This window comes from Scatophagus argus, chromosome 22 (assembly GCF_020382885.2).
Source record: "Scatophagus argus isolate fScaArg1 chromosome 22, fScaArg1.pri, whole genome shotgun sequence".
NCBI classification, from domain to species: Eukaryota; Metazoa; Chordata; class Actinopteri; family Scatophagidae; genus Scatophagus; species Scatophagus argus.
Window position 1 is genome coordinate 7,719,240 of NC_058514.1, and position 26,507 is coordinate 7,745,746.

The 26,507-nt window shown below is 42.0% G+C and overlaps 2 protein-coding genes across 6 annotated transcripts in view; one reads left to right on the top strand and one right to left on the bottom strand.

Moving 5' to 3' along the window:
- Nucleotides 1–7,215, bottom strand: part of cacna1c (calcium channel, voltage-dependent, L type, alpha 1C subunit) — a 170,402-nt gene extending 163,187 nt beyond the window's left edge. For 3 of the 5 annotated variants that reach the window (XM_046379136.1, XM_046379139.1, XM_046379137.1), the window contains exon 1: nucleotides 6,125–7,214. In XM_046379136.1, coding sequence (XP_046235092.1) covers nucleotides 6,125–6,182 — 58 coding nt within the window. In that variant the 5' untranslated portion in view covers nucleotides 6,183–7,214. Of the gene's footprint in view, nucleotides 1–6,124 lie in introns of all 5 variants that reach the window. The other 2 variants (XM_046379142.1, XM_046379138.1) reach the window with 2 other exon arrangements.
- A 6,143-nt stretch (nucleotides 7,216–13,358) lies between these two features.
- dcp1b (decapping mRNA 1B) lies at nucleotides 13,359–26,107 on the top strand. The gene is made up of 11 exons (XM_046379143.1): nucleotides 13,359–13,808; nucleotides 14,279–14,319; nucleotides 14,546–14,673; nucleotides 20,946–21,012; nucleotides 21,296–21,425; nucleotides 21,530–21,628; nucleotides 21,918–22,725; nucleotides 22,906–22,956; nucleotides 23,232–23,449; nucleotides 23,546–23,758; nucleotides 23,887–26,107. The coding sequence occupies exons 1-11, from the start codon at nucleotides 13,650–13,652 to the stop codon at nucleotides 23,962–23,964; spliced, it is 1,992 nt and encodes a 663-aa protein (XP_046235099.1). The 5' UTR covers nucleotides 13,359–13,649; the 3' UTR covers nucleotides 23,965–26,107.
- The last annotated feature ends 400 nt before the right edge of the window (nucleotides 26,108–26,507 follow it).

A 26,507-nucleotide genomic window follows, 5' to 3' on the forward strand; every position in this document is an offset into this window, starting at 1 on the left:
CCCATAAAGTCCACTCACACCTGCTCATAAAGCTTATTGCTATGAGCTCATGATACCAATCAAGGCAATAGATAACAGATTACTATTATTCTTACCAACTCTCTCATCTAGATTATGGCTGTTTGACAGTAAGATGGTACTGTTGAGAGAGATTTTTAGTGAGTAAATCAAACCGTAAATTCTGGTGATTTTATGATTTGGTAAGTCTAGCCCTTACACTATTTTTCAGCAATGGCGTTCAGAGGATTTTTAAGCCCTTTAGCACTTAAAAATTAATTTCTGTCTAAAACAGTGAGATGTAATTTAAGGGTTACCTATTGGGTGAAAGATGAAAGACAGAGAACATGCAGTAAAAAGGAGGGATGGAGATTATGACGTAGAGAATAAAAGGGAGAGAGGGAGTACAAAAGAGGAGGCTACAGGTCTGGAGTCATTATTTCCACTGCTGCCCTAAGCTAGATCAATAGACTTGGAGGATGTGTGTGTGTGTGTTAGAGAGGTAGGACACATAAGCACATGTCCAAAGTGAGCGGAGACTGGACACACACTAAAAGACGGAGGCAGCCAAGCAAGCACAATGCATATGGGCAGGTGGCCGATTGCAACTGCATACGCTTTCTCTTTCTCTCTTTCTCACACACACACACTCATGTGGTTCTGCCGGTGTTGGTGTATTGTCCCACCAGAAATGAAGACTGAGGCCCGATAGCGCTAAGAGCTGAGGACAGCCTCTGGATAGATTTCCAATATGCAGCCAGAGGCTTAAGCAAGACAGTCACAGATAATCCTCCCTCCTTCTCCTCCTCCTCCTGTGCTCCCTCACTTCTCTTCTGCCTCTCTCTCTCTCTCTCTCTATGGCCTTCCCTCTGTCTCTGTTCTTTCGCTCAATTCATCCCTTTATTCTCTCTCTCACTCTCACAGGTCCCTCTTTACCCTCCCTTGGCTTCCTCCATGTGCTCCTCTCTGTCCCTCTTTTCCCCTGTTTGTCTATATTCTCCCTCCAGTTCTCTCCCATTCCCTTTAAAACAATCTCTCATTCTGTTCTTTCATTTCCCCTTCAATCTGCCCCTCCGCTCCCCTCCATGTGTCTTATTTGTCTCTCAGATGGTGTTTTACGTTAAAGAGCAGCTGCTGTTGAGTCACATCCTTAAGTTAAAGTCATGACACAGTCTGAGGCGCTGATATAAACTTCTCCAGTGCTTCCTCCGCTACAGCTGCTGCAACCTGGCTGTGACTCACACATCATTATACACACATACAGTAGCTACTGCATTCTGCCCCCATACATTAAGTGCATAGTATAAAAGCACTGACAGTATACGGTGGTGTTTTGTAGCCTTTTTTTTCCTTGTGAGCATTGAATACAAAGCGATCTTAAACTAGCCTGGACCCCTTGTTGCAGGGTGTACAAGTTGTGATTTTAACTTTTCAGACAGTTCTTTTAAATTATTTTTATATACCATAGAATAAGTAGAAGTGCAGACGTTCTCTTCTGCCACAATACTTATGTTGTGCCCATTTCATTATTTCCAGGGTGCTCTACATCATGCCTGGATTCACTGGTGTGAGGGACTATGGGTACTGAGGTCCAGTAAAGCATTAAATGATATTTCAGTGTAATTCTGGTGAAACTGAACATTCAGTAACAGGTTATTTGGCCAATCCTCAGAAACACAACACTGACATATTGTTTCCTTTTAAGTTGATACAGTGGGCTTTTAGCAAACACTTGCTGATTTACACATCCAGCAAAGACACAGCGGCATCAGCATTAATTTGGAGTTGTGCCACCTGGCATATGTAAGTCTGACATTTACTCTGTTTTTGCTCTGTTTTTGGTCTCCACCAACTCCTGAGGGAAATATCTGGCTCTTTCGCTGCTAAATGCTCCAATATGTCTACTAGCTAGGTGCTGTCTGTCTGCTATTTAGTGCTGGGCAGGTTGTCTATATTGAGTGTATATAGCATATTTCTATATTTTATCTAACTAAACGTAGCTCTGTGTACATGCTCTTTTTCAGCAAGCACAAATTACCGGTAAGTGAAACCACAAAAAAAAAAACCCACAAAAAACTAGTGAATTCAGAACTACTAAACCCCAACTCCTCTGGTAAAGCAGCTCAGTGGGCAGCAGCAGCAGAGGACCGTGGCTGAACGAATCTATGAGACGGCGAAGTTGAGAGAGAGCACCAAACTTAAAATACACATGCAACAATTTTGCCATATTATTTCAGCTTTTCTGCCTCTGCACTGAATTATTAAGGGTTTGAACATCCTCTGTGAACCATGGCAAGGAACAATTGCTGCAGAGAGACACTAGATAACAGAAAGACACACACACACACACTTCTGGTGTGTGAAAGCAAAAAGCAAGTTCATTTTGGCTGTCATCTTTGCCGAGTGAGGGTGGGTGTATGGAGTGGGGGGTTATTGTTTGATCAAAATGGGTCACGTTCGACTGAAACACTATATAAGAATATATAAGAAAGTTTATCACTGTGTGTGTTCACTGTCCAAGATGGCAATCTTAAAATTGTTAACGAATCCTGAACCCTTCTGATTGTTTCTACAATTGCCAAGCTCTTGAAGAAAGGACAGCCACTGAAAATAAAATGTGCTTACAAAGGGTTATGGACTCAGATTAAATTACTTCACTGCTATCATCTCTGCAGGCAAACAGGCTTAATGGAACACGCTATACATGTAGTATGTGACCTAACATTTAGGGACAAGCCAGAGAGTATTTTAATCAATTAAGGTGCCAAACTATTTCATCACTAACATACATAGGCAGAAGAAGAAGAAGCCACACAGTCAAAAGTTATGAAATGCTCTCCACATCGCCAGGAATTTAGTCCAACCTGATATTGAGCAACAACTGGATTGAGTAATGGTAGATTAGTGCCTAATTGCCCAGCTTTCTGTCAATGTCAAGCACACTGATAGATGTCTTAGGTCGCTCAGCTATTCTTTGCCCCTGTGGATTCTAATTAAAACATTTTTGAAAGAAATGCTTGATGTCTTTATTTGTAGAAGGCACCTGCAGTTTGCAGTTATCACAAAAAAAAATAAATAAGTGAATCAATTAGATACTCTTAATTTTAACTGTTGTTAACCGTGTCAAAAAAACTCAGTCTACCTTAAAGTCTAAGTCCAGCTTAGAGAGTGGAAGATTTTTTTAATGCTCTTGAAAAGTTGCTTGTGTGAGCATCGCCGCTCTGAAAAACCTCTGCAGACACATTACCTCATAACAGCTCAGTGTGAGAGGCTGCATATCAAGCGAGCACATCGTGGTTGTTGCAACTTGTCTTTTGAGGGGACTTCAGTGGAATCAGTGAGCATATCAAGCCAGGTTATTGTAGTGAGGTGATTTGGCAGGTGGCCAGCGCTCCAGCGTAACCATCGGAAACCAATTAATATCATTTAACGGAGGTAACATGCCTCTGACACAATACCCACAGGGAAAATCAACTCTGTGATTATGCTGCTAAAAACTGCTGCTGTAATGAGTGTGTGTGCGTGTGTGTGTGTGTGAGTGTGTGTGTGTGTGTGTTCCAAACAATTTCTCTACTCTCTACATGCAAATAGATGAGATGCCACAGGTGTGTAGTTACTTCAAAGCCACATCTCATGTACAGTATGATGACAAGTCTGTGAGTTGTGTTTCTGCCTTGTGTGTGTGTGTGTGTGTGTGTGTGTGTGCTCATTTGAAATCCGCAGAGACACAAATTCTCTGGATTGTGTAGATGCAGTATAATTGGTTCATTCAGTGAGCATTCGGTGCACTCGTGTGTAACATCAGCTCTGTTTGAATTGCAGAGCTGACGTAACGATGGAAACGAGCCGATAACGAGAGAGCTGCTGTCAGGTATCAGGAACTGCAACCATCTTTTGCTCTGATTTTTCTTCTTCTTCTTTATTTTTATATGTAGGAATAACTTTTTCCTGAATCCCTCACGGAAGAATTTGTCTTTTCATTGGCCTCTATCGGTCTGTGTCGGCTGCACGGAGCAGCGTCTAGGTATTGGTGGGGGGCTTCTCTGTCTTGGCACTGTGGGTTACAGTTAAGCCTGAACTGTTGGAACTTTTGGTCAAAGGATGGTCTCTCTAATAACTGCACTACACCAGAGTGCTGTCATCCTTCATCAGCAGGAAGCTCATTAAGCACCTGATATAACAAAGCCTGCCTCCCTAATAGCCACTTCAGCACTACCCTTAACAACTGGAAAAAAGGGATTGTTGATTTATGTTGAAGTTATGTTGATAAGTTGATCAAACAATTGCCTACAAGGAGGCAGTAGTAACTCCAGAGTGGGTCTGATCACCTCATGCAGAGCTATGGGGGGGCCCCTAATCTTGGAAAGAATTTCATGTTTTGGCTCTGAAAAGCTAAACTAAGGATCTGCTTGTTAACCACAAGGGTCCACTCGTGTCTTCTGGGGTTGTTATGCACTTTCCATGATCAGGCTGTCTCATGATGATCTCTTACTTATCTGGACAACATAGACTAAAGCCCCCCCCCCCCCCCCCCCCCCCCCCCCCCCCTTGTCCATTTTTTGATGATAATAACAGACAAACATCACGGTAATCACGACAACTGCACACACTCGTGCCCTTTCGTGATGATGCCATTCTGTTCCGAGCTGCCTGTAATCAAACTTGTGCAGGTAACATCCAACCCGCCATTAGTTGCCCCTGGGAGCAAACTGTTGGTGAATGTGCCTCGCTGCGACACAGATGCACGCGCGTACACACGCATGCATACGTGTACATATATATATGTACACACACACACACACCGCCACCCCTCCTCTCATACCCTGTTGCTATGGAACCTGTCGCCGAGGCAGAGAGGTATGTTGGTTGTGATGGAAGCGGTGGACGACGGCGACGACGAGCGACGATGATGGTTATGTTCATGAAGATGATAATGGTGATCGTATAAATAACCCCCTTCGCTGAATTACAAGGTCCGGCCTGCCACGAACCAGCGCGTTGCTGGGCTTTGCTCTCTGCAACGTGGGTGGAAGGAGCGACGCGTAATACTGCGCAATGCAAACAGACCCTTTCCTCACCGCAAAACAAACCACAGCCCTCCACATTTTGATTCACTCTTTGCATGTGTTGCTTTGTTTTTTGGAACACTTCAAAAGTCGTCACGTTGAACTTCGGTCGTGTCTTGTGCGAAACAACCCACTGTCCTCCGCTGCCTTCCCCCCCAAAATAGCACACCATCAAACCCAATTCTCAGCAGACAAGTAAGTCCTGTAGGCCCTCCTACTGCCACCTGTCATCTCTATGCGATTTCTCTCGCATACGGCGCCCCGCGGACGCGAGAACTTGGATTAAAACGTGACAAATACGACTATTGATTATAGAAGAAGGGAGGGTCGATGGTGATCGAGTGCGCGTATCGATGAGCGCTGCTCAATTTTCTGCTCCTTAACTGCTGTGTTCATTTCTGACATTATGGGCAACAAAACGCAAGCCATTACGTGCAGATTAGTTTATTCCCAAAACGCAAAACCTCGGGGAGACAAGATCTGCCAAATAATGTGCACAGACACGCTTTGCTGCCATTTTCTGTTGGAAATGTGTCTTAAACAATAATGCTCCCCGCCTACAACTGCCTGTTGGCTAAATATGACCACTGCCCACCCATTATGCCACAGTTTCTGCGATGGACTGGGCCTGTCAAACCCACAAGAGTGGACTAAACCAAGAAAGAGAAAGGCCTCATCCATATCTCTCCGCGGTTACCTGCAGCCTTGGTTGCGTGATTACGGCACAAGTTCACTTACTGCACAAACTGCACACAGCGCGGCGGGGGGGATGAAAAATAAACAAAGTACACACAGAGGGAAAGTGGAGGACTGAGAACTGCATCTGTCCATCTGTTGAAAACGAGGAGAAGGGCTAACACCCCTCTCCCTATTTCCCCCCCTCTACCTCCCGTCACTCCCCCTCCCCTTCACCTCCTCTTCCCCCATCCCATCCCCATTTCGAGATCATCATACCTCTCTTACTCCCTCCCTCCCTGCCTGCCTCCTTCCCCTCTCTCATGCACAGTTACAAGATGTTTACCACTTGACAATTAAATAAAAAGAAAAAAGAGACCACATACCTTGATGGTTCTCAAGGGTGTCCTCCGGGATGTACATGTTTTTGCTTTCATTTACCATAAATGTAGTCCGGCGTTATCCCTATGGGTGAATGCAGGAGAGAGGGAGAGAGAGAGAGGAAAAAGCTGGAGAGGAGGAGGGAAAATAACAAGAGGAAAAAAGCCCCCCAAAAATAAAATTAAAAAAAAAATTAAAAAGGGGAAAAAAAGAAGAAAGAACTGCCTGACACGGACAGTTTTTGAGTATTCCGTTATTCTTATTTATGGGAAGGGTTTCTTCGGATGGAGTGAATATTACCTAATCCCCATGATGGAGGTGAAGGCGAGAAAAAAGAGAGAGCTTTCGGCGGAACCGGTTGGGAAAACGCACCGGTGCATCTCTCGGTACATCCGGGCCCTAGGCGAGAAACATGAGACCAGCACCGCGTTCAATTCAATTCACACCTCGCTCCGTCTCTCCCTTTCTTTCTCCCCTCTCTCTTGTTGGTTCTTAAAACAAACAAACAAACAAAAAAATAAAACAAAACAAAAAAAAACCAGAAATAAGCTTTCAAAAGGTTACAAAGCACGGGCGCTGTCAGTGGCGGTCGCAATGAAAGTGCGCAAAAGACGCATTCGTGCGCATCTTCAGCAGCGTGTCAAAATGTGAGGTGGTGAAGAAGAGGGGGTGGAGGTGGTGGAGGAAGAGAAGGAGGAGGAAGAGGAAAGGAGAAAATTTAGAAAATGAGAAGAGTGTAAATATTCCATCACGGGTAGCACGGGGTTAAATCTCCCAATGGGTTGTCGGTTATTCCACGTATCTAAAGTAGAGTCCCCCCAAAAATCAGAAGCCAGGCCGTCCTGTCTCATCCGGAGACGGGTTTCTCTGTCCTGATCCAGTCCATCATGGTCCGGCGGCGTGTCTGTCAGTCAGTCTGTGGAGCCTGTCTCTCTGTCTGCCTGTCTGTCTGTCTGCCTGTGTCTCACTGATCGTCGGGAGTTCGAGCTCTCTTCTCTCTGCCTCTGCTGCCCCTGCAGCTCAGCTCTGCAGTGATACCGAGAGAGAGAGAGAGCGAGAGAGGGAGAGAGAGAGAGAGAGAGAGAGAGAGAGAGAAAGAGAGAGAGAGGTAGCCCCCCTCCCCGCGCGTGTAGACGCTTTGACTGTTTCCAGATGTATGTGTGTGTGTGTCTGTGTGTGCCAAAGACAGAAAAGAGGGAGAGACTGTATCGGCAACAGTGGAGAACGGGCGGCTGGTATCCAGATGATGATGATGATGATGATGGTGGTGGTGATGATGATGAAGACAAAGATGATGATGATGTTGTTGGTGAAGTGTGTGCGTGGGAGGAGAGGAGGGCTCACAACATATTCAAAGGAAGAGAGGGTTGGTGAAAAGACATGAAAAAGGCAAGAAAAGGTGGCCAAAACCCATGCATGTGATACAGACCAGAAGATAGAGCGCAAGAGGAAGTAGGAACCCAAAGTAGTGTGTGTGTGTGTGTGTGTGTGTGTGTGTGTGTGTGTGAGAGAGAGAGAGAGAGAGAGAGAGAGAGGTGGAAGGCGGATAATGGTCCATAGTTCAAGCCTTGCATGGACTTCTGCAGGAAGAAACAGAGATCAGAGATGTTGTACCTACTTCTGATTTGCCCATAATCCATACACATCTGGACTGTTTCAGCCGCATTCTTTTCTTTGGCCAAGTCTGTGTTTATACACACACTTAACATCTGTTTTTTCAATTCCTTTATGACTCAATCTCTGATCTTTTCATGGCTCTTTTAAACAGGGAGAAACCACAATGAAGCTTGATTTTCAGATCTTTGGATGCTGTGTAAATACACATCTGAAGCTCACAAGGTAGATGGGCTGAAGGTCAGTGTTCCAAGACTGAATGTGGACCTTTTCATCTAGAGGACAACAGAATGCCTTTTCAGAATTCAATTATGTTTTGTTTTTTTTTTCTTTTTTTGCCCTCAGGACAGTGAAGTATGTTTCGACATTGTTCTCCATGGCCAGGACCAAATTTGTCCTCGCCCCTAAAGCACACAAAGTAATTTTCTGGAGACATGGGCCCATTTTCTTAGGTAACACAACAATGAAATGAAGCTCATTTGGGAGTAAAATGTCAAACAAAGTCAACATCAGCTCTTAACTAAATAGCTCTGGACTCAGGCTTTGATGACACTGAGTCAGTTTGGCTCCATGGCTCCAATTGGATTTTGGATAGAGCTGCTCGCACAAATAACATGTCGGTTCTTAAACTGAGCTGTTTTCTTAAAAGCTTTCCACAGGCAGCTCGATATAAAAAAGATAAAATGAAAGAATTTTTTTCCCATCATCTACTCTGACTTCAGAAGGATCTTGACCTTATTTTTAAAAGCAGTTCCTGTCTGTTTATGGATATACTTGCGAAATAAAACATTTTGCCCCATTTTTAGATGTCAGAGAAAAACAAAGTATGGCAGTGCTTCACGAAACAGAGCAGTTGGGTTCATGATGCGCTGAAGGTAGTGAGCAGCATTTTCAGATTCTAATTATGGTACTGGCCATCCCATATAATTGTATTTGACACTGAATACGAACTTCACAATGTGCAGGCCTCATGTCAATCTCACTACAGGCTATAATCAGGAGGTGAATCTGATGACTCAACCCAGCCTGTATTCATTTGTTCAGTGCCATAGCACAAAATCACCACCCACCATCCTGTAATAGAAGAAAGCTTTTTGTCTACATGTGTCACTGTAGACATAGTAAAGACAGGGAGACAGCTGATAAATGATTCTATTGGTGACGTTTGACAGATGAATTGTTCTTTTCCGGACAATATATAGAGTTTTGTGATGCAGATGTTTAATTAATAAACTGCGTATTTGGAAGGAAAGTCGGGATCGTTGAAAACCTGCGTGGATGAGTGCATGGAAACATTTCATTTCTGGTTGTACATACTGATCATATTTTTTTTATTAAAGCAGTTGTTAAGAATTGCAGAAAAATGGCTCCTGTGACTGCCGAATACCGGTGCATCGATGCATACATAGTGTTTTACTGTTAAAGCTAATAAAGGCGGAGCTAGTTTAAGCTACTTTATGTAGGTTATTGTTAAATCAGTGCTCAGTTTGTTACCAACCAAGGCATTAATGTAATAGGAAAGAATAAAAAAATAAGTTCTACTACAGAAATATAGATTATTTTTGTACTTTCCTCTAATCCTTGCTTTTTATTGTGAAATTCTTTTTCTTCTTTGGATCTTCAGAGAAGTTTACAGAGGAAATCATTCTTTGGTGGACCTGCTAAGAACTCATAGAAACTGGAACAAGATGCCCCCATCACTGCTTTTTTGGTTTTATTTAAAATCTGAATCTGGAAAGTGTCTAGTAAGTATGGCTGTTAGATAAATAAAGTGGAGTAAAAAGCACAACATTTCCCTATGAAATGTATTAGAGTAGTAGTATCTAAAGCTGTACTTAGGTATAGCAGTTGAGAAAATGTACTTTATTGTGGTGGTGTGACTTCCTCGTGGTGAAAGTGAGACAGATGGACCTTGAATGGCATAACAGCCGTCCGAGTCTCCGTTTCACTTTCGTGCCAAACCAAGCCCCTGTTTGATTACACTGGCCAGTGAATGGAAGGATAGACGGAAGGAAGGATTGAAAGAAGGAAGAAGGGATGGAGGGCAGGTCGTGGGAACAGACACTCGTGCCCAGGGGACGCATAAGCGCACATACACAAATGTCCTCTGTAATCCAGCCTGCACATGGAATATCTGCTCTATTTATGACTGTTCTATATTTGCAGTTCCCGACCCTTTTGTGTGTGTGTGACTCTAAAGCTCGGCTGGTCTCTGGGAATCTCTGCACAGACAAACACATTCAGATGCATCCCATGTGGGAAACCAACTATGTGCTGGTCAGTCAAAGGGGAATCCCCATGTGAAGGAGAAAGCAACTTTAGTCACAACGTGAGACCTTTTAATTAAACCTTTATTAATTTACTGACAAGAAGATTGACACCTTTAATATGAACCAGAAGCTTTCTCTTTGGATCCAAGACCACAAAAAATGTTTAAATGTTGTTTTAATAAGGTATTCCTAGTTATTTTGGAGCCCTGTCTCTCCTCCGTAGAAATAATAAGCTATAAATATAAAGATTAGAGCAATGAAATGACATGCAATGAAAAGGAAAGGAAATGAAAGGAAATATTTTAAAATATTAACTACCAAAGTAGTAGAACACCAACAGAGTAGTTTCAGTTTTTCACAAGCTAAGAAAAAATGTTTTATGTATCTAATTTTGCACTTTCATGTATGGTTCATGTCATTTGGTTATGCAAAATATCAAATAAAGAAAATCTAAAATTGAAGAGTCTTTTTTTTTTTTTTTACCTTGACAAGTTCAGGTAGTAAAATGACGACTAAAATGAGGACGTTTTCACACAATTGAAGAAATTTGTCTGTTCCATAAATGCTCATATAATATACATACGGTGAGATATATAAAATTACCTCTTCAGATGGTTAGTGATGGCAGTGCCTCTTTAGAGGTCCACCTTGATCTGTTTCAATCTACAAAAGACTACAAAAAACCAATGGGTGAAAGTGGGGCTGCTGACCCTCAATAAGACACCATTTGCCAGGCCTTTCTATATTTCTATATGATAAAGTATAAAGAGCAGGTTATTGTGAAAAAGAGATTTCAGCCAAACTTCAATAACTCTGACTCTTAAATTCAGCTTCAAATGAGGACCATGATGCGGAATATAATGTCTCCACCTGGACCTATGTTGAATTCTCCAGGTAGGCCATCTATCCATTACCCATTCACTGTGTCCCTTTTACTTTGGACCCACGTCCATCCTTATGTGTGACTTTAACAGGCAGTATATTTCTTATGTGAGTTACAGATTTGTTTCCCAATGATTATACAGTCCCCTGCTTGATACAGTAGTACTTTCAGTATAGTACTTTCCTTAAAAACATTTATTTAAGCTTTGTAAAATCTCCTTTGTTTCTTTTATTTTCCATTGCAGTACAAAAACACTTACTCTACTTGTTCCAAACCCTTGGGTAAGATGGACATTTTTTTCAAGTATGGAAACGCAAATAACAATGTCCGTCCCAGAACAGTGCATATGAGCTCTTGTTAAACTTCAACCACAAGCTGCCTGCTGGCTATGATCCCTCCTGCCTGTGAGCTAATCATCAGCATCTCTTGACCTATCCCCCACCAATCAGAGTCAAGCACTCAGTCTTGACTGAATGGTTATTGACAGATTTGACCCGCTGATGGAGAACTTATTAGCCTCATCATTGACAAACAGATAGATGCCACCTGACGACATACATGCACATACAGTACACTAACAATTTGACAAAGTACTAGACATACCTGCCAAGAGGCAAACAAGCCCATACTGAATCACAAAGCAGCTATTTCCATGTTAATGGGGAGGCCGACGTGTCATAGTCCGACCTGGAAGAGCTTCACTCAGAGTTGTTTGAATTGTTTAAAGCAGATATTTTCATGCAGTGCTGCTTAAACTGAATGAGCAGTTGGATGGTCATTGTGTTTCTCAAGGACACTCTGACGTGGATGTTGATGGATGCGCACCAGCTGTTGTAGCTCTGTGACAGTATAAATCTAATCACTGAAACAACTACAACAGAACACTACAGAGGCTACGGGGCGTGCATATGCCATATATTATGCTGAATAGTGGTAATTTAGTGATAGAAGAGAAATCCATGTATGATGTCTTTATCAGTGGAAGTAAGTCTATCTGATTACAAAGAAGTACTCGAGTGTCAAATGCACACAGGATGAAGAGGATTATGTGTGTTCGGTTGAAGTGGTAGATACGTCCCTTCAAGTATCTTTACAACAGAGCAAGAGGTGGTGAACTGAATATGTAGATTCACTGTCAAATGATCCAGCTGATATTGTGTGATGTGGGTATGGCTCATGTGGATTTCTAGAACTTACAGTCCTGAAAGTCCTGTTCCTGCAGCCGTTGCTGTTCTGCCCTTCAGTATTAATTTCAGGAAGGATATGCTGCCTTTCTGAACCCTGGAGCAGGTGCATTTTTTAAAATACTGCATCTGAAGACGAATGTTTCTTTCCAAAACAGTATAAACATACAGGGACAGCAACACTGTTGAAGGTAGAAGTAAAATATGTGCAGAAAAATAACAGATTTAAACAAATGAACATGAGGGAAATGTAGGCTAGACAAAAATTTGATAACAGCACCATTGTAAATTTTGGACTACACTCCTTTATGATAAAAAAATCACACCATAATTGGCCACAAGAACAAGGTGCTAAACATTTTTCAGAAGAAGATGGTGTGTTTCATTTGTGTCCATTCCATCATAATCCATTTACAAATAGCTGGAAAATCATCTGCAGTGACTCAGTACAAATCCAAACATGCTGTTTATTTTTAGATATGCAGGAGGACAGGAGAGCTTCCACAGAAATATATCCTGAACTGTGCCGAAAGTCCAAAACACAGAAACAAATTTGTATGTGTTTCTGTTGGGAGTTTGTGTAACATGGTGCAACTACTCTTTCATGGGTTCTCTCTTCCAAATAGGACACTTGGGGGATACTTACAAACATACACTCACATTCTAACTTGGGCTTTCAGATCAGCTTCAGTCCAGGCGGTAAGTGACTAAAGCAGGGGTGTTTGCGTTTTAGCCGTCTCTTTGACGCCCCCTGGTGCATTTTATGGGAAATGTAACCTTGACTTGAGGAAACATCAGTAAGCAGAGCGTTTAATATGTTGTCCAACGGTCAGCCATATACAGAGAAGAAAGACGCGGATGAAAGAATCATCAGATGTTTACTTTTATAGGGAGAAGTGAAAGGGACATATGTTAAAACAGAATCAAACAGGATAACGTTGTTTCCTTATAATAATGAGGGAACCAACAAAATGTGTCACACACGCAGTTTTCCCAAAAGGTACTTACCACTACAAAAACATACCTAGATTAATTTTTACAGACATCTGTAAAGACGGAAATAAAAAAAATAAGTAATAAAAAATGTATTCCATACTAACCAAGTAGCAATGAATTTAACTTACCTTATGTAAGAAATGATTTAAAATAAAGTGTAACGTTAAACTGGACATCTGCACACTTCAGCCTGATAAACCGTCGTGTTTCTGCTGATACTGTCATTAACTGTTTAAAAAAATAATAGTGAAAACTCACTTGACAGCAGTGATTAGCAATCGATTTTCCCGCACTTGATTGATAAGGCTGCTATCGTCAGGTCTGCTGCGCAACTACTCACGTCTGGTTGTTTACACTCTCTCTGGCTAAACATGGCCGTTGACAAACACACTCATGGCAGTTAGAACTCGATAACGTTTGACTTATTTGAATTTACACATCCTAATTTGCCATACAAGCCGCTGTGCAAATACCGACTTAGTTGTCTTAACCTTGTTGTTGCTAGTTTGGTTTTTATCTCATCTTCCTGTGACTCGTTAGCCGCTGAAGCTAGGTAAGCGGGCTAACTTCTCCATAGGGAACAATGACAGCGACTTCTGCAGGTAGCAGCAGCTGCGTCCCCGCTAAAGGACTGGACATAAGTCTGGCAGCTCTGCAGCGACAGGATCCGTACATCAATAATATTGTGGATGTGGCTAGCCAAGTCGCTCTGTATACTTACAACAACAGGACAAATGAGTGGGTAAGCCTGAACTTTGGTTTTAGATACTGTGTGCTAACTTAGCTTAGCTTCGTCATCCTTCGTAATAGGCGCGCTTTGTCGCTGACACAGATTTACTCTCAAATAAAGTTATAGTACTTTTAACCACAGTTGTGGAGGATTTAAATGTTTGTTTCCTGCAAAAACGAAAATGTTTAATTCACTATTATCTCAATCACTGGACTACTGCACTATGAGATGATACTTAAAGAGAAATATTGACACTTATCAACAAACACGTAAAGTTATTTTCGTTTTCTTGTCACCCTGTTCTTCAGACGACAGTCTAATGTGACTTAAAATCAACTGCTTGTTTTCATAAATAAACGTTTTATGGAGGATTTTTTTTACTTGAAATCGTTTGGCTTTGCTGACAGAATAACACACGCAATTGCTGGCTGACCAGTTATGTCAGTTATATCGATGTGCTTTTTTATATTTGCATGTTTTAGGAGAAGACCCAGGTGGAAGGCACCCTTTTTATCTACACAAGGTAAGTGAAGTTGATCCTGATATCTTGGAGTCTAAGGATTTCTATGCCAAACATTTTTTAGGTTATTTGTTGCCTTTAAAGCTCATATTGAAACTGCAGTCTTATTTAAATGTTAACAATAAATACCTTTTTTTCCAGAATTTCCTTTTTGGTGGTTAATGTGATTAAATTATTATTATTGAAGTATTTGCATGCATTTCTATGCTGTGTCCTCTGTGTGCTTCAGACTGGCATCTCCCAGGCATGGTTTCACCATAATGAACAGACTCAGTATGGAGAACTTGACAGAGCCAATCACCAAAGACCTGGACCTGCAGCTCAAGCACCCCTTTCTGCTTTACCGCAATGCACGACGTAAGGGGAAAGACACACAGATACACACTGATACACTTCTTATGTCTACCTGTTAATTATTGTTTCCTTCAGTTTTTGGTCTGACACGTTTTGTGTTTGTGTTGAGTTCACTATAACCACAGGCAAATTTAGTATAATTTCATTCCCACTGACATTAATGTAGTCATTGCAGAAAATTGTAATTATCATTACCACAGTGATATGTTTCATCTGACATTTTTGTTGCCCAAACAAAGAGCTCACAGTGTGTTGAATATCAAACAAACTTTTGAAAAAGTCAAGAAATTAGCATAGGGATGTTTGGAATGGCAACTATTTTAAATATGTGAAAGACCTTAGTTATACAGGGTTTGGTAACATACCGAATGACAGTCTGTCTAACACTGGTAGGACTGTGCAGAGACATAAGCAGATGACTAAACACCAGGACTAGCCACATAGACTAAATAATTTGAAGAGGTACAAGCAACCAGACACAGTGAGACAAACTTACTAAAAGATAGAGACAGCGAGATGGATGAAAAGACAAATATATAATAGAGAGCCTTGGGTTTATAGTGTACCGTGTACACTGAGGTAGACAGTGAGCAGGACTGGGGACAATATTAAGACAGGCAAAAACAAATGCTGGAATTGTGCTTCTTCTCTTGTTATTTTTTGGTCAACTTAATCACATTTTGTAACAGTCTGTTTGGATTGCTTATATGCATGTAAGCTTTGCACATTGGATTCTGTATAACTCACTTCAGAATACACTTGAGACCCTATCTTTGTGACTTCGAAGAGCTGGTGATCACAGGTGTATTGATAGCCACAGGGAGGGGAAGTAAGATGTAAGATGAACGATTTGAGAGCGTGACCAAAGTGTAAAGCAGCATGCTGTTCAGTTGACACAGTATAGTTCCATATAAGGAGCAGAGGTATTGTGGTGACTTCAGTTCTATCAGCCTGTCTCCCTCTGAGACCCACATCTGGCTTAGAAACACACACACGTTGCAGAGTGTGCCTGTGAGAGAAGAGCCTGACAGCACTACAAAACCAGCCAGTCGAGATTAGATACAACCCAACAGTCACTGATAATATAAACACACACTCGTTCAGGAGTCGCTGACACACAGACCTCCCTCCCTCCCCCCGTCAGTCAGACTCAGCGAGAGGCAGGTGGAAAGCCTTGTTTTTAGATACCAGTGGATTCCTCACGCCTTCTTTGATCCCCATACTGTAGTATTTCATTAGTCTTGCTGATACATACACAGCATGACCATCATTAAACATCCTGAAGTCTCATTGAAATAATGTGTACGACATAAACTTTTCTCTGAGACCTCTTAACACTTTTTATGTAAAGTTTAAAGGTTGCGCTCAGGACACTATAGGGATGATCTATGATAATACTGGGCTCTTGATGTGCGTCAGTGATTTGGAATGAACTGCAAGTTCATTGCGTTGCAACTTGAGTATTTTGTGGAAAAAAAAAAACCACATTAAACCAATAATCGGAGCTCAGTTAATGACCTCGTCCTCTGATGAAAGAGGAAAGTGGGCGTTGGGTATGTGATTTTAAGACTTGAGTGGGATACATATCAGACTTAATGGTCAGCGGCTCCAGTCGATTACACTAATTTATGACGGATAATAAAACACCCAAACAAGGAGCTATGCGACATGGTTGTAATCAAAATGATTTTTATCACCATAGCTGCTGTGTTTGACAAGGATTGCTGGACCCTAAATGAAATTCTTAGCATTCTGATAGATTACCAGATGAAGCTAACAAGCCACATGTACACACAACCGGTGAAACAGCACCTCAGATGCATCTAAGAGACATCAAATTGTCAAGCCTCCCATGCACATCTTGAGAAAAGCCACAATCACTGAGCGTTTACCGTGTGAGTGGCGAAGGAATCTCTTCCCGACAGCCCACTGTATAAACAGGAAGGCATCTCAGCTCATAACAGATGTTTTTTTTCACTGGTTCACATCTGATCTGTAAGACTATTTAGGCCCCTGGCTGTCGGTAATGCTGCCAGTCCCGCAGTGTCGTGACCTCTGTGTGCAAGAGTCGTGGAATCTTATCGTTAGACAAACATGTAGCCCTCAGTGCTGCTGTTACTTCCTGGAATGGCAGTTGGCACAAAAGTGGCACCCCAGGCTAAAAATAAACTGTGGAGATATACCAGAAAACCAGGCAAGATTCAGGCAAGAGAATTTTAGCCTGAGCGAGTTATTATTCCTCTGGTAAATGTTCCATTGCAGAGGGACAGATTGAAGGCTTTTTACATTCCTTCCTATAAGCACCTACAATCCCAAGAAGTGTTTTGGCCACTCCATTATCTGCCTCCTTGACAGTGTTAGTGTCTTGATTTTTGGCTGTGGTTTGCCGCAGTACCTACTTTGAGTGGTGTCAAATCATTTAAATGTCTTATTTGATTTAAAATTTGGTTGGATTTGATTGGTTTCATTTCTCTCTTCTCTTTTTGTAAGTACGGTACTTCAAAGCATAACCCAAAGATGTTTATTTAAATTGTTCATTCATCACAGGGCTGAAAATCCAGGTTTAATGATCTAATAATCAATTATATTGCAACTATTTTGATAATCAGTAAATGGTTTGATTAATTTTTTAGCATAAACATCAAACATCACCAAGTTCCAGCTCCTCTGCTGTGAATAATTGTTGTTTTTGGCTTTTCTTTTTGTTTTGTTCTGTAAAGGAGCAATTTGCACGTTGCCTTGGCTTTTAGAAAAGTGTGACAGTGATTACTTTCAGACGTTTTATCAACCAACTGATTAATCGGTCACTTGAGAAAGTGATCAGCAGATTAATAAATAATGAAAACAATTCTTATTTGCAGCCTTAATTTACTGCATTATCTGGCTTTACATTGTGGACCTGAGTTTAACTGGTATATATGCTGTAGCGTGCATGATGCATATCCTGGATGTGGCTAACATTAGCACTGTATAATCTGTATATCAGGTGCATACAGTCTTACCTCCAGGTCGGATGTATGTATATCCCAGGTCTTTCTCTGACACCAGTGAGCCTTTAAATCTGACCTCGGGTTCCTCCTCCAGTCTCTCATGTTTAGGTTTCCTCTGAAACAGGCCTCTCAGCATGGCTCCTCTTGTCTCTCAATCGTTTCAAGTAAGTGCCTCTTTGAGTCACTCTCTCAGAATTTAAAGTCTCTCAGATTATACCTTAAATTGCACCGCCAAAAATTTCTTATCTGGCAAATGGATCAATGAAGGTGATGCGTTACTAAGAGAGTAAGATTTTTCTTCTTCTGAAGTGAACGATGCACTGGGTAATACTGTGGAAATGTCCCTGTACGCAGCACATACAGCCGTCACAGCAGTAGTGGCAAAGCCAGGAGAGCAATTGAACTGAACCTGTAGTCAAGTCCTCAGGTGGAAGGCATAGTTGTAACACCACTTGTAGTTTTGGTGTCTATTAATCTCAATATTTACTCCTCCTTCGTCATGAATTCCATTCCTACCAGTAAAGGAAGTGATGGTTCTTCTCAGAGAATCGTAATTCCAAGTGTGAGTTACTGTAAGAGCACCTACCCCTGACTAACTTCCAGCAAACTAAATATAGGCTAGAAGAATAGCAACACTTTTCATCGCAACTGATGCACTGAGCTCTCCCAACGAATCGCATGATCACATACTACAGCAAAAGCACATCTAATCCATCTTGGACAACACTTCAAATATGTCTGCATTTCTTATTGTACTTAAGCTAAACAAAACATAAATGGAAATCTGTGAGTAGTCCCAGCAGTGCACTGAAAGGATTTATACCTCCTGGTAAATGCAAAGTTACTGAAGTCTCAAGTAGTTACAACAGGCAATGATGGATTCAAGTGTAGCTTCCCGAACTTAAAACAGTCCCAAAAAGTCCTACTAAACTTAAAAATTTCTTTCTATGCACCCAGTCCCACCGGAGTCCTGTCACGGAGTTACATCACATGTGCGCCGGCACTCGCTCTTTGGTTGGTTTGTTGTAGTCACAGTGTTTGAAGGAACAGCTTTAGTCCTGGATCACTTACAAACTTCAGTAGAGTGACACCTCCAAACAGTGGCCTCACGCTTTGGTCATCCTTTTGTTGATGTTTTCTGTCCAGAGTTTACAGTCCAGTTGCCTGACTTTGGATCTCTGCCTCACTTATTCAACCCAGATAGCTCTCTTTCTGTCCAACATTCGACATGAAAGCTTGACCTTGTGGCCACGGCTACTTTTTTGTTGGTGCTACTAGTTGTAGTCCTCCTCCTCCCACTCCCTCTTTCTCTCTCCCTCTCTCTCTCTCTCTGTCTCTCTTCCCCTTTCTCTCTCTGAGGATTTTTTTCTGTCTTGTTAAGGTTTCGACTTTTGGTTGGTCAGGGCAGCTAAAAAGTTCTGTGAGAATCTCCCCTATCAAACTGTTTCCATCTCCTTTTCTCTTCTCCTCTTTTGTGGGGGAGTGACGAGTCTTATATTTAAAGTACCACAGGTTCTTGTCCTGTTCTGTGTGTTTTCACATCAGTTCACGCAAGTTCAATATTTTTATATTCACTGACAAAGCTCAGCCGCTGTTTCCTGACAGCCAGGGAGTTGGTAGAACTAGATCTTTCCTTCTTGGATAATTGTTGATAATCTCTTCTCTAACACACCTCACTTCTTCCTATTTTATATCCGTCTCACTCATTTTTTCCTCAATTTTCCAGTTCTTTGACGTTGACTGTGTGTCTCTCTGTCTCTGTCAAACAGTCTCATCCCCAGTGAGCACTAAGTGGCCCTGACTCCACCAGGCAGTCTCCCACTGCAGTTACTTATTTGGTACAGGGCTGATTTTCCCAGGCTCAACTGAACTCTGTGTGGGTCCCTGCCTCTCTCTCTCTCTCTGTCTGTTCCCCTCATCCACACTGACCTCAGTGGCTTGTCTAAATTCATTTTGTAGCCAACTGTGTATTTTTTGTACATGTCTGTCTGTGTGGGAATGTGTGTGTGTGTGTGTGTGTTTGATAAGACTATGGTGGTAACTTTGTCCACCACGTACAGTAGAGACCCCACTCACACACTGTTCTCTGTGTCTCACTGGCTTTAGGTCTAGCTTCTCTACTTCATTCAGAAGTGTTTCTTTTTCCTTCTTTATACTTGTTCATGTCTTTAACACTCTGCCTCTCTCCCTTTTTGGGTTTGGCCTTATCTGTTCTTGAGATCCACTTGAGACAGTAAGTGTGTTGAGGTGTGAGTTGATGTCCTGCTGTCTTTCTGTCTTGTCTCTTGCATGTATATCAAACGTCAGTGCTTATGTGGACTGACAGAAATGTGTCTGAACTGAAAAGCTCAGATTGGAGCTCCTTTCAGCCTAATATTTGATCAGACAGTTTGTTATTTGAATCATATTTTTTCCATTTGTTGCCTGAATTTTATTCCAGTCTAGTTTTTGCTCAGCTTCTTGTGTTTAGACCAAATGTAGCATTTCAGAAATTTGACTTTTGTATTCAATTATAAGGGCTTTTGGAAGGAAAAAAACAGGTTTTTGACACCAATCAGGTACCTTGGGACTAGTATGAATAATGTACACACAATGCCTCCTAGAGACTCATTTGAGTGGATACATGAAAGAAGTTCAAGGACTGTGGGATCTGAGCGTTCATTCATTCAACAATTATTGTTTTTATTTCCTGGCATTGTCGCAACCCTACCTCTTTCAATATGATTATAGGAAAATGGCAAAATGAGTCACCATGTAATGTAATGCAAACTCCTGCAGAGTAGTCTTGACAAATGGGTGTTAGTGTTGCCTTTTTCCCTCCCTCGTTGACCATGTTTACGTAGTTCAGGAGATTCCTGGGGCCCGTAATGGCGCTGCTGGCTTGTGCTCCCGTGGGGATATGACTCAGTTTAAACCCCGGGGTTAGAACCATCAAGGCTAATAATAAACGGTTTACATGTCTGTCGTGCCTGTGCTGATGTCACAGCAGCAGATGTGTATGGCAGCATGTCTGTGCATTTATTTGATTGTGAGGGTATGGCAGGTCAGAAAACTCATTTTGTTGTCTGGTGGTGACCGGACTGGCTGGAGCATCTCAAAACTCGACAGGCAGTTTCATTATTTTACAAGCTAACTTGATTTTTTTAGCATTGACTGGGGCATTGCTCCAGACCAGGACATTTGTTACATGTTTGTTCTGAAGCGTGTTCACAAGTTCACCTCTCTCTCTTTCTCTCTGCTCCTCTTTCTTTCTTTTCTTTCTCCCTCTCTTCCTCCACCCCACAGTGGTTATCCATGGGATTTGGTTCTACGATAAGGAGGACTGTCAACGCATTGCCCAGAGGATGAAGTTGTGAGTGCTTATATAACCACAAACTTTATGTATATAGAACTTAAAGAAAACATCAGCCTTTGTGGCTGAGAAAGTTTCTTTCATATTTTAGTGTACAAATGGTAGAGACCACATGTGTTTATAAATCTGGGGCTTAGAGCCAACAAATAGCCTACAAATGACAAATGTAGTTGCATATATTAGGGAAAGATAAAGTAGTCTAATCCTGACAGCAGTACACCTATTTGTCCTGTGTAGACCTCTGTGTTCCCTCGTGAACCTGTATGTGTGGGTGTATTTGTAGTCTGAACCAGCAGGAAAAGGCCATGGCTCCGTGTCAAGGTGGATGGTTGTCCCCGGGAGGAGGCGGAAATGAAGCGAAGTCAGTAGACATCATCCAGATGTTGACCAAAGCGCGCACAGAATATGACAAGGTAGGGAAACATCAACAGAAGGGGTTTGGATTAGTATTTAGTTTCTGTCTTTCTCCTTGCTTCACATTATCTCATTTTATGTCTTTCCACGTGTCATCTGGCAGGGGCAATCCACATCCGAGCCAAAGGAGATTGGTGGCAGCAGTGTTCTTTGTGGGAATCCAAACCTGATCAAACCGATACCTGTTAAACCCAACACTCAGGTAAAACACCCACACCCACTTCCTGTTCCACTGCAGGCCTCTTAGTGATCAAATTTGTGTTTGGCCCACAAGAGACCAAAGGAAAAAGTTTAAATCATCAAGTATTTACAACCAGTAAGAGGAAGTGTTGCCATTACAAACTCAATCCATTTTATCTTACTGCCATTTAAACACCTTTGCAGTCTGATTTGTTAGAAATACTTCAGAAATAAGTACATCATGCTGCTGTCCTCTCACGCTTACTCCCCTGCCTCCCTCTCTTACCCTTTTCTCTCTTTGTCTCATCCAGGACAGTGAAGGTGGTGAACCCAAGTCTCTCTCTCTGGCCTCTCTTTTTGGCTCTCAGCACCAGCGCCACCACTCGTCAAAACCTGACCCAGTCTCTCCCTTGGCAGCCCCTTTGGCAGGGACATCACCGGGGAAAGTCACCCGCCCACCCGTAGCCCGCACGCTGACTTATGAGGATGCGGTGAAGTCTAGCAGAAGTGCGACCTCCAAAGAGGGGAATATCGCCGTGGCTGGGTGTTCAGACAGAGGAGTCGGGACTGGAGGACGAACAGCGGGAGAGGATGGTGGAAATGTTTTTGCGGGCTTTCTGCCGAATCCCGCTGCTGCCCATCAGCAGCAGGACCAGCCTCAGCACTGCCCAGCCATCCAGAAGCTCATGCAAGGACAGAGAGCAGTCGGGGGGCTTGTAGGGGTGCTTCAGACCGTGTCCGAGTCCCCTGAGAACAGGCTGTGTGACAACGGGGTGCCGCTGGAGCATCACCACCATCACCATCTGCTCCATCACCCTCAGCAGCACCATCATCATCATCATCATCATCAACAACAACATCAGCAGCAGCTTCAACCAGACCCAATCCAGAGACTTTTCCAGACCCAGCCACTTCCTCCTTCCTCCACCTCCCTCACCTCTGCTGCTCCACTGTGTTACTCCAACCCCCCTCATCTCTCTTCGCAACCTGTTATGGTGGATTCTGTGTCATGTTCCCATGTTCAAGGGCAACAAAGCCAGCACCTGTTTTTCAACCTACCTAAACCTCAACCAGAGGCACAGCACAACTGCCAGCCAGCTTCAACTGTACAGGGAACAGGTGGGACCTGTTACATGTTATCAAAATGCCATGAATAAGTAGTTTGACCATGTACTGAATAAGTTTACTTCTCTGACAAATGTACTATTTAAGAAGTGTATAAATAATAATCACATAATGTGTAAAAATTAAAGAGTAACAACTCCATAATTTTTAATTCTATGTTCCCTCTTTTACCAGGTTTGCTGCCTTCTCAGGTGACCAACAGCCAAGTCCTTCAACCTTCACAAAGTATGATATCACTTTCCCTGAAGTTATTAATTGTCGCTGTTTGGTGAGACGCATTCCAGCCTCCTTTGACAGTAATTTTGGTCAAAGTTGAAGTAAATCCAAGTTTTTGCCAATGGTTTGTGTCTCATTGAATCTATTGACTGTTATATTCATGTAATATTTTCACAGGCTTTTAAATATATCTATCTACATTTCTGTATTTGAACTCTGAAGTTTTTACTATGTGGGCTGTTAAAATAATTCCAGTCACTGGATCCATCATTTTGTCTGGTCAGGTCAGTCTTCCCAGATGCCCGGTGTGGTGTCACCTCATGAGCTCCTGCAAAAGCTCCAACTGGTCCAGCAGGAGCAAAGCCTGGCTTCCCAGGATCCCCCTCGACCAAGTCCAGGACTAGCCCCTCGATTTCTGGGGGCCACTCAGGGTCAAGGTTCAGGCTCAGCCCCAAACCTGACCACAGCCACTGCAGGCCAGAATGCTCCGCTGCCATTTCAGGTAAGCACTGTGAACTGTGTTCGCAGTCGACTTGTGTACCATTTGTGTTTTTCGCTGGGACCCATGTTTAAGAAATAACTGTCCCTGTGTGTCCAGGCCATATCCCCCCAGCGGATACCAGCCTCCGTGGCTGCCAACCTGCTCCTCTCTCCCAGTGTGTTCACTCACGCAAAGTCTAGTGGTGGGTTGACGGTGGCAGCCCAGGAGAGCTGCCCTGTCCCCTCAGCTCTGTCCAGACCACCACAACAGGAGGAGATCAGAATTCTGTCCAGAAGCCAGCTTCAGTCCACACTTCTGAATCTGATCCAGGTGAAACTAATATTGCTGACACTGACACATTGTTGTGACATATGTTTGTTTTATTCTAACATTTCAGTTGTTGGGCATCCATGCACACACACACACAGAGTATGATGATTGCTGCTTGTGTGTTTCAGACTGACAGCTCATTCCTGGACACAATCTACAAGGCCTACGTCAGCCGCTTTGCTAACAACTCCAGCAGCAAGTTCTGATGTCTCCTCACCCCCCTCTGTCTGTGTGTACATCCTGTCCAGAGTAGAGAGGATCATTCGTATGGATGTACCACTTCCTGCTTTGGACCTTCATTCCAGTCTCTCTCTCTCTCTCTCTCTCTCTCTCTCTCTCTCTCTCTCTCACGCACACACACACACACACACACACAGGCACACACACTCTCTCATTGTATCACCTATGAACTGTATAGCCAGTCAACCTGACTCTCTTCATGACAAAACAAGTATCTCCGGTTGCAACAGATTTTATTACTATAATTTTTAGAAATTATTTTTATTATTAGAAGTGTTTGTTTCCATATCAGAAAAATACAAAGTTTCATCCTGTGACTCCCCAGGGGGAAAAACATTTTCTCAGATTGAGGAAAAATGTGGCTTAACGCTACAGTCTTGACCCCACCTGTAGTAAATCAGAAAGTGAAGCATATACTCTCGATCTCTCTCAGAGAAGACATATCAAGCTGCAGCCTTGCGTTTGTGTTTGGATTTAGTGTTACTTGCACTATTTCTTTTCTTCAAGAGTAGCAGAAATGTTTTCTTCTGTTTTTGGTTATAATCTGTAGTTCTTACTCTGACTCAGACGTCAACACCAGCAGCCTTTTTTGGCTTTAAAAAACAAGTCTTCCTGGTCAACGAGCTGACGCTGAATTACATGCTCCAACTGACTTGAAACCACCTTCTAAATTGAAGTCGTAAAACATGTTAAACATGTTTTTGTTGTCTGTACATTTGGAAAAGTAAGAACTTTTAAATGTTATCGCAATTTGTTGGATTTGAATTTACTTTTTTTTTTTAAAATTAAGTTCTTACACAGCTGCTTTCTAAAGGGATTTTAAATATATTTTACTTTCCAGATTCTTTTAAAGTTATTATTAAAATGGTACTTTGTCATTTTGATGCTTTTCTCTTTTAACAGCACATTGGCATTTTAGTTAAAGTAACTACATGTCATCCCTGGCCTTGTTGACTTATTGTGAGTGAAATATTTGGATAAGTTAGCTTGCAGCAAGACACATTCAGGTGTATAGAAGAGAAACTCTTCACAGCACTTTATAACTTTACTAGTGCTTTATTAGTTTTATTTCTCCTTTATTGACTATCATTATCACAACCAGTAATTCAAAATGACATGGTATCCATTTAACATGAAGTATCCAAGGAAAGTACAGGAGAATATTAACTTGCGCTACCTCACAAAGAGCTAGTTCGAAGGTCTTATCTGTGGTTTCACTTAGCGGCAGATTGTCAGTCGAGTGACTACACTGTTTTAAAGGTTAGATAATCCAGTTTGGATTCATATTTCGGTTGTACAAAAGGATTTTCACTTTTTCTCCCCCCATCAGGGCCATTACTACTTAACATGTAGTAATTCTGCATTCATGCCTCAGTTCTGAAGATTCTCTCTGCCAAGCAAAACAACTCGCAGAAATTCTCCACGGAAATAACAAAGGGAATAATCACTATTGATCAAATGATTTACTATTGATACTGAAGGCAAGAAAAAGCAGCAAAGAAGGTATGTAAATATATCCAATAATTATTATTTGGAGTTCACAGACCTGTTCAAAGCAGGTATGGCAGGAAATATTATAAAAAACACATTTCCAAAATACTGTTATGCTGTATTAATTGTGTAAAAATCAACCAGACAAACCAAGTTTTCCACTTGACGTCAGTACAGCAGAAGCTGCAGTCAATAAAAATGTTTAAGGTTGTGTTTAGCTCCCGGTGCTAAACTCATGTATAGGCAGGCTATACAGTAGCTACCAGAGAGTACATTAAAACAACAGCAACAACACAAAGAAAATACATAAACAATTGTTTTCTCCCTATTTTTGTACTCAAAAAGCAAAGTGTATTGTTAGCACAAATAACCAGCATGTTACATTACAGCTAAAAGTGAGGATGGTAGTGTGATGCATACATTACATATCTACAGTTAATGCTCAGATTCCGATGTCATCCGTGATCTTTTTTTAAAACATTGTTATTTGAAATAATATGAGACATTGGAATGTTAATGCAAACATTTTTACATAAGTTTTATTTCTTTTTGTCAGGAATGTTTTGCTCTCAGAACTGGAATATATTTTAATTGGATAATAAAAGTTCTCAAACCACCTCTGTTGTCTCTTACTGTCTTCTTTTGTCATGTCACATGCCTGGCTGTGTGTTATGGTGGTTATTATTGTTACTGTTCAAGACTGATCCAGCCTCAAACAACACTAATCACAGTAAAGGTACACTCGTTATTGCTTTAATGTCATATCGTTGCCACAATCAATATTGTGACATAATGTCTACAGCGATTAATCAGCACTATTGAGGGACCTTGCCCAATTAACTCGAACAGACTTGATAAAACATTTTTCTTCCAATGTGAAACCCTGTGTCTCCGTCACGCTTAGCTGAGCACACAGCGCAAGCCGATAACACAGGGTTGCTGACGCAGTGGTGATAATTTGACAGGCCACCTCCTGTGAAGAGGAGAGGGTGGGCCATCCATTTGCATTTATGTTTAG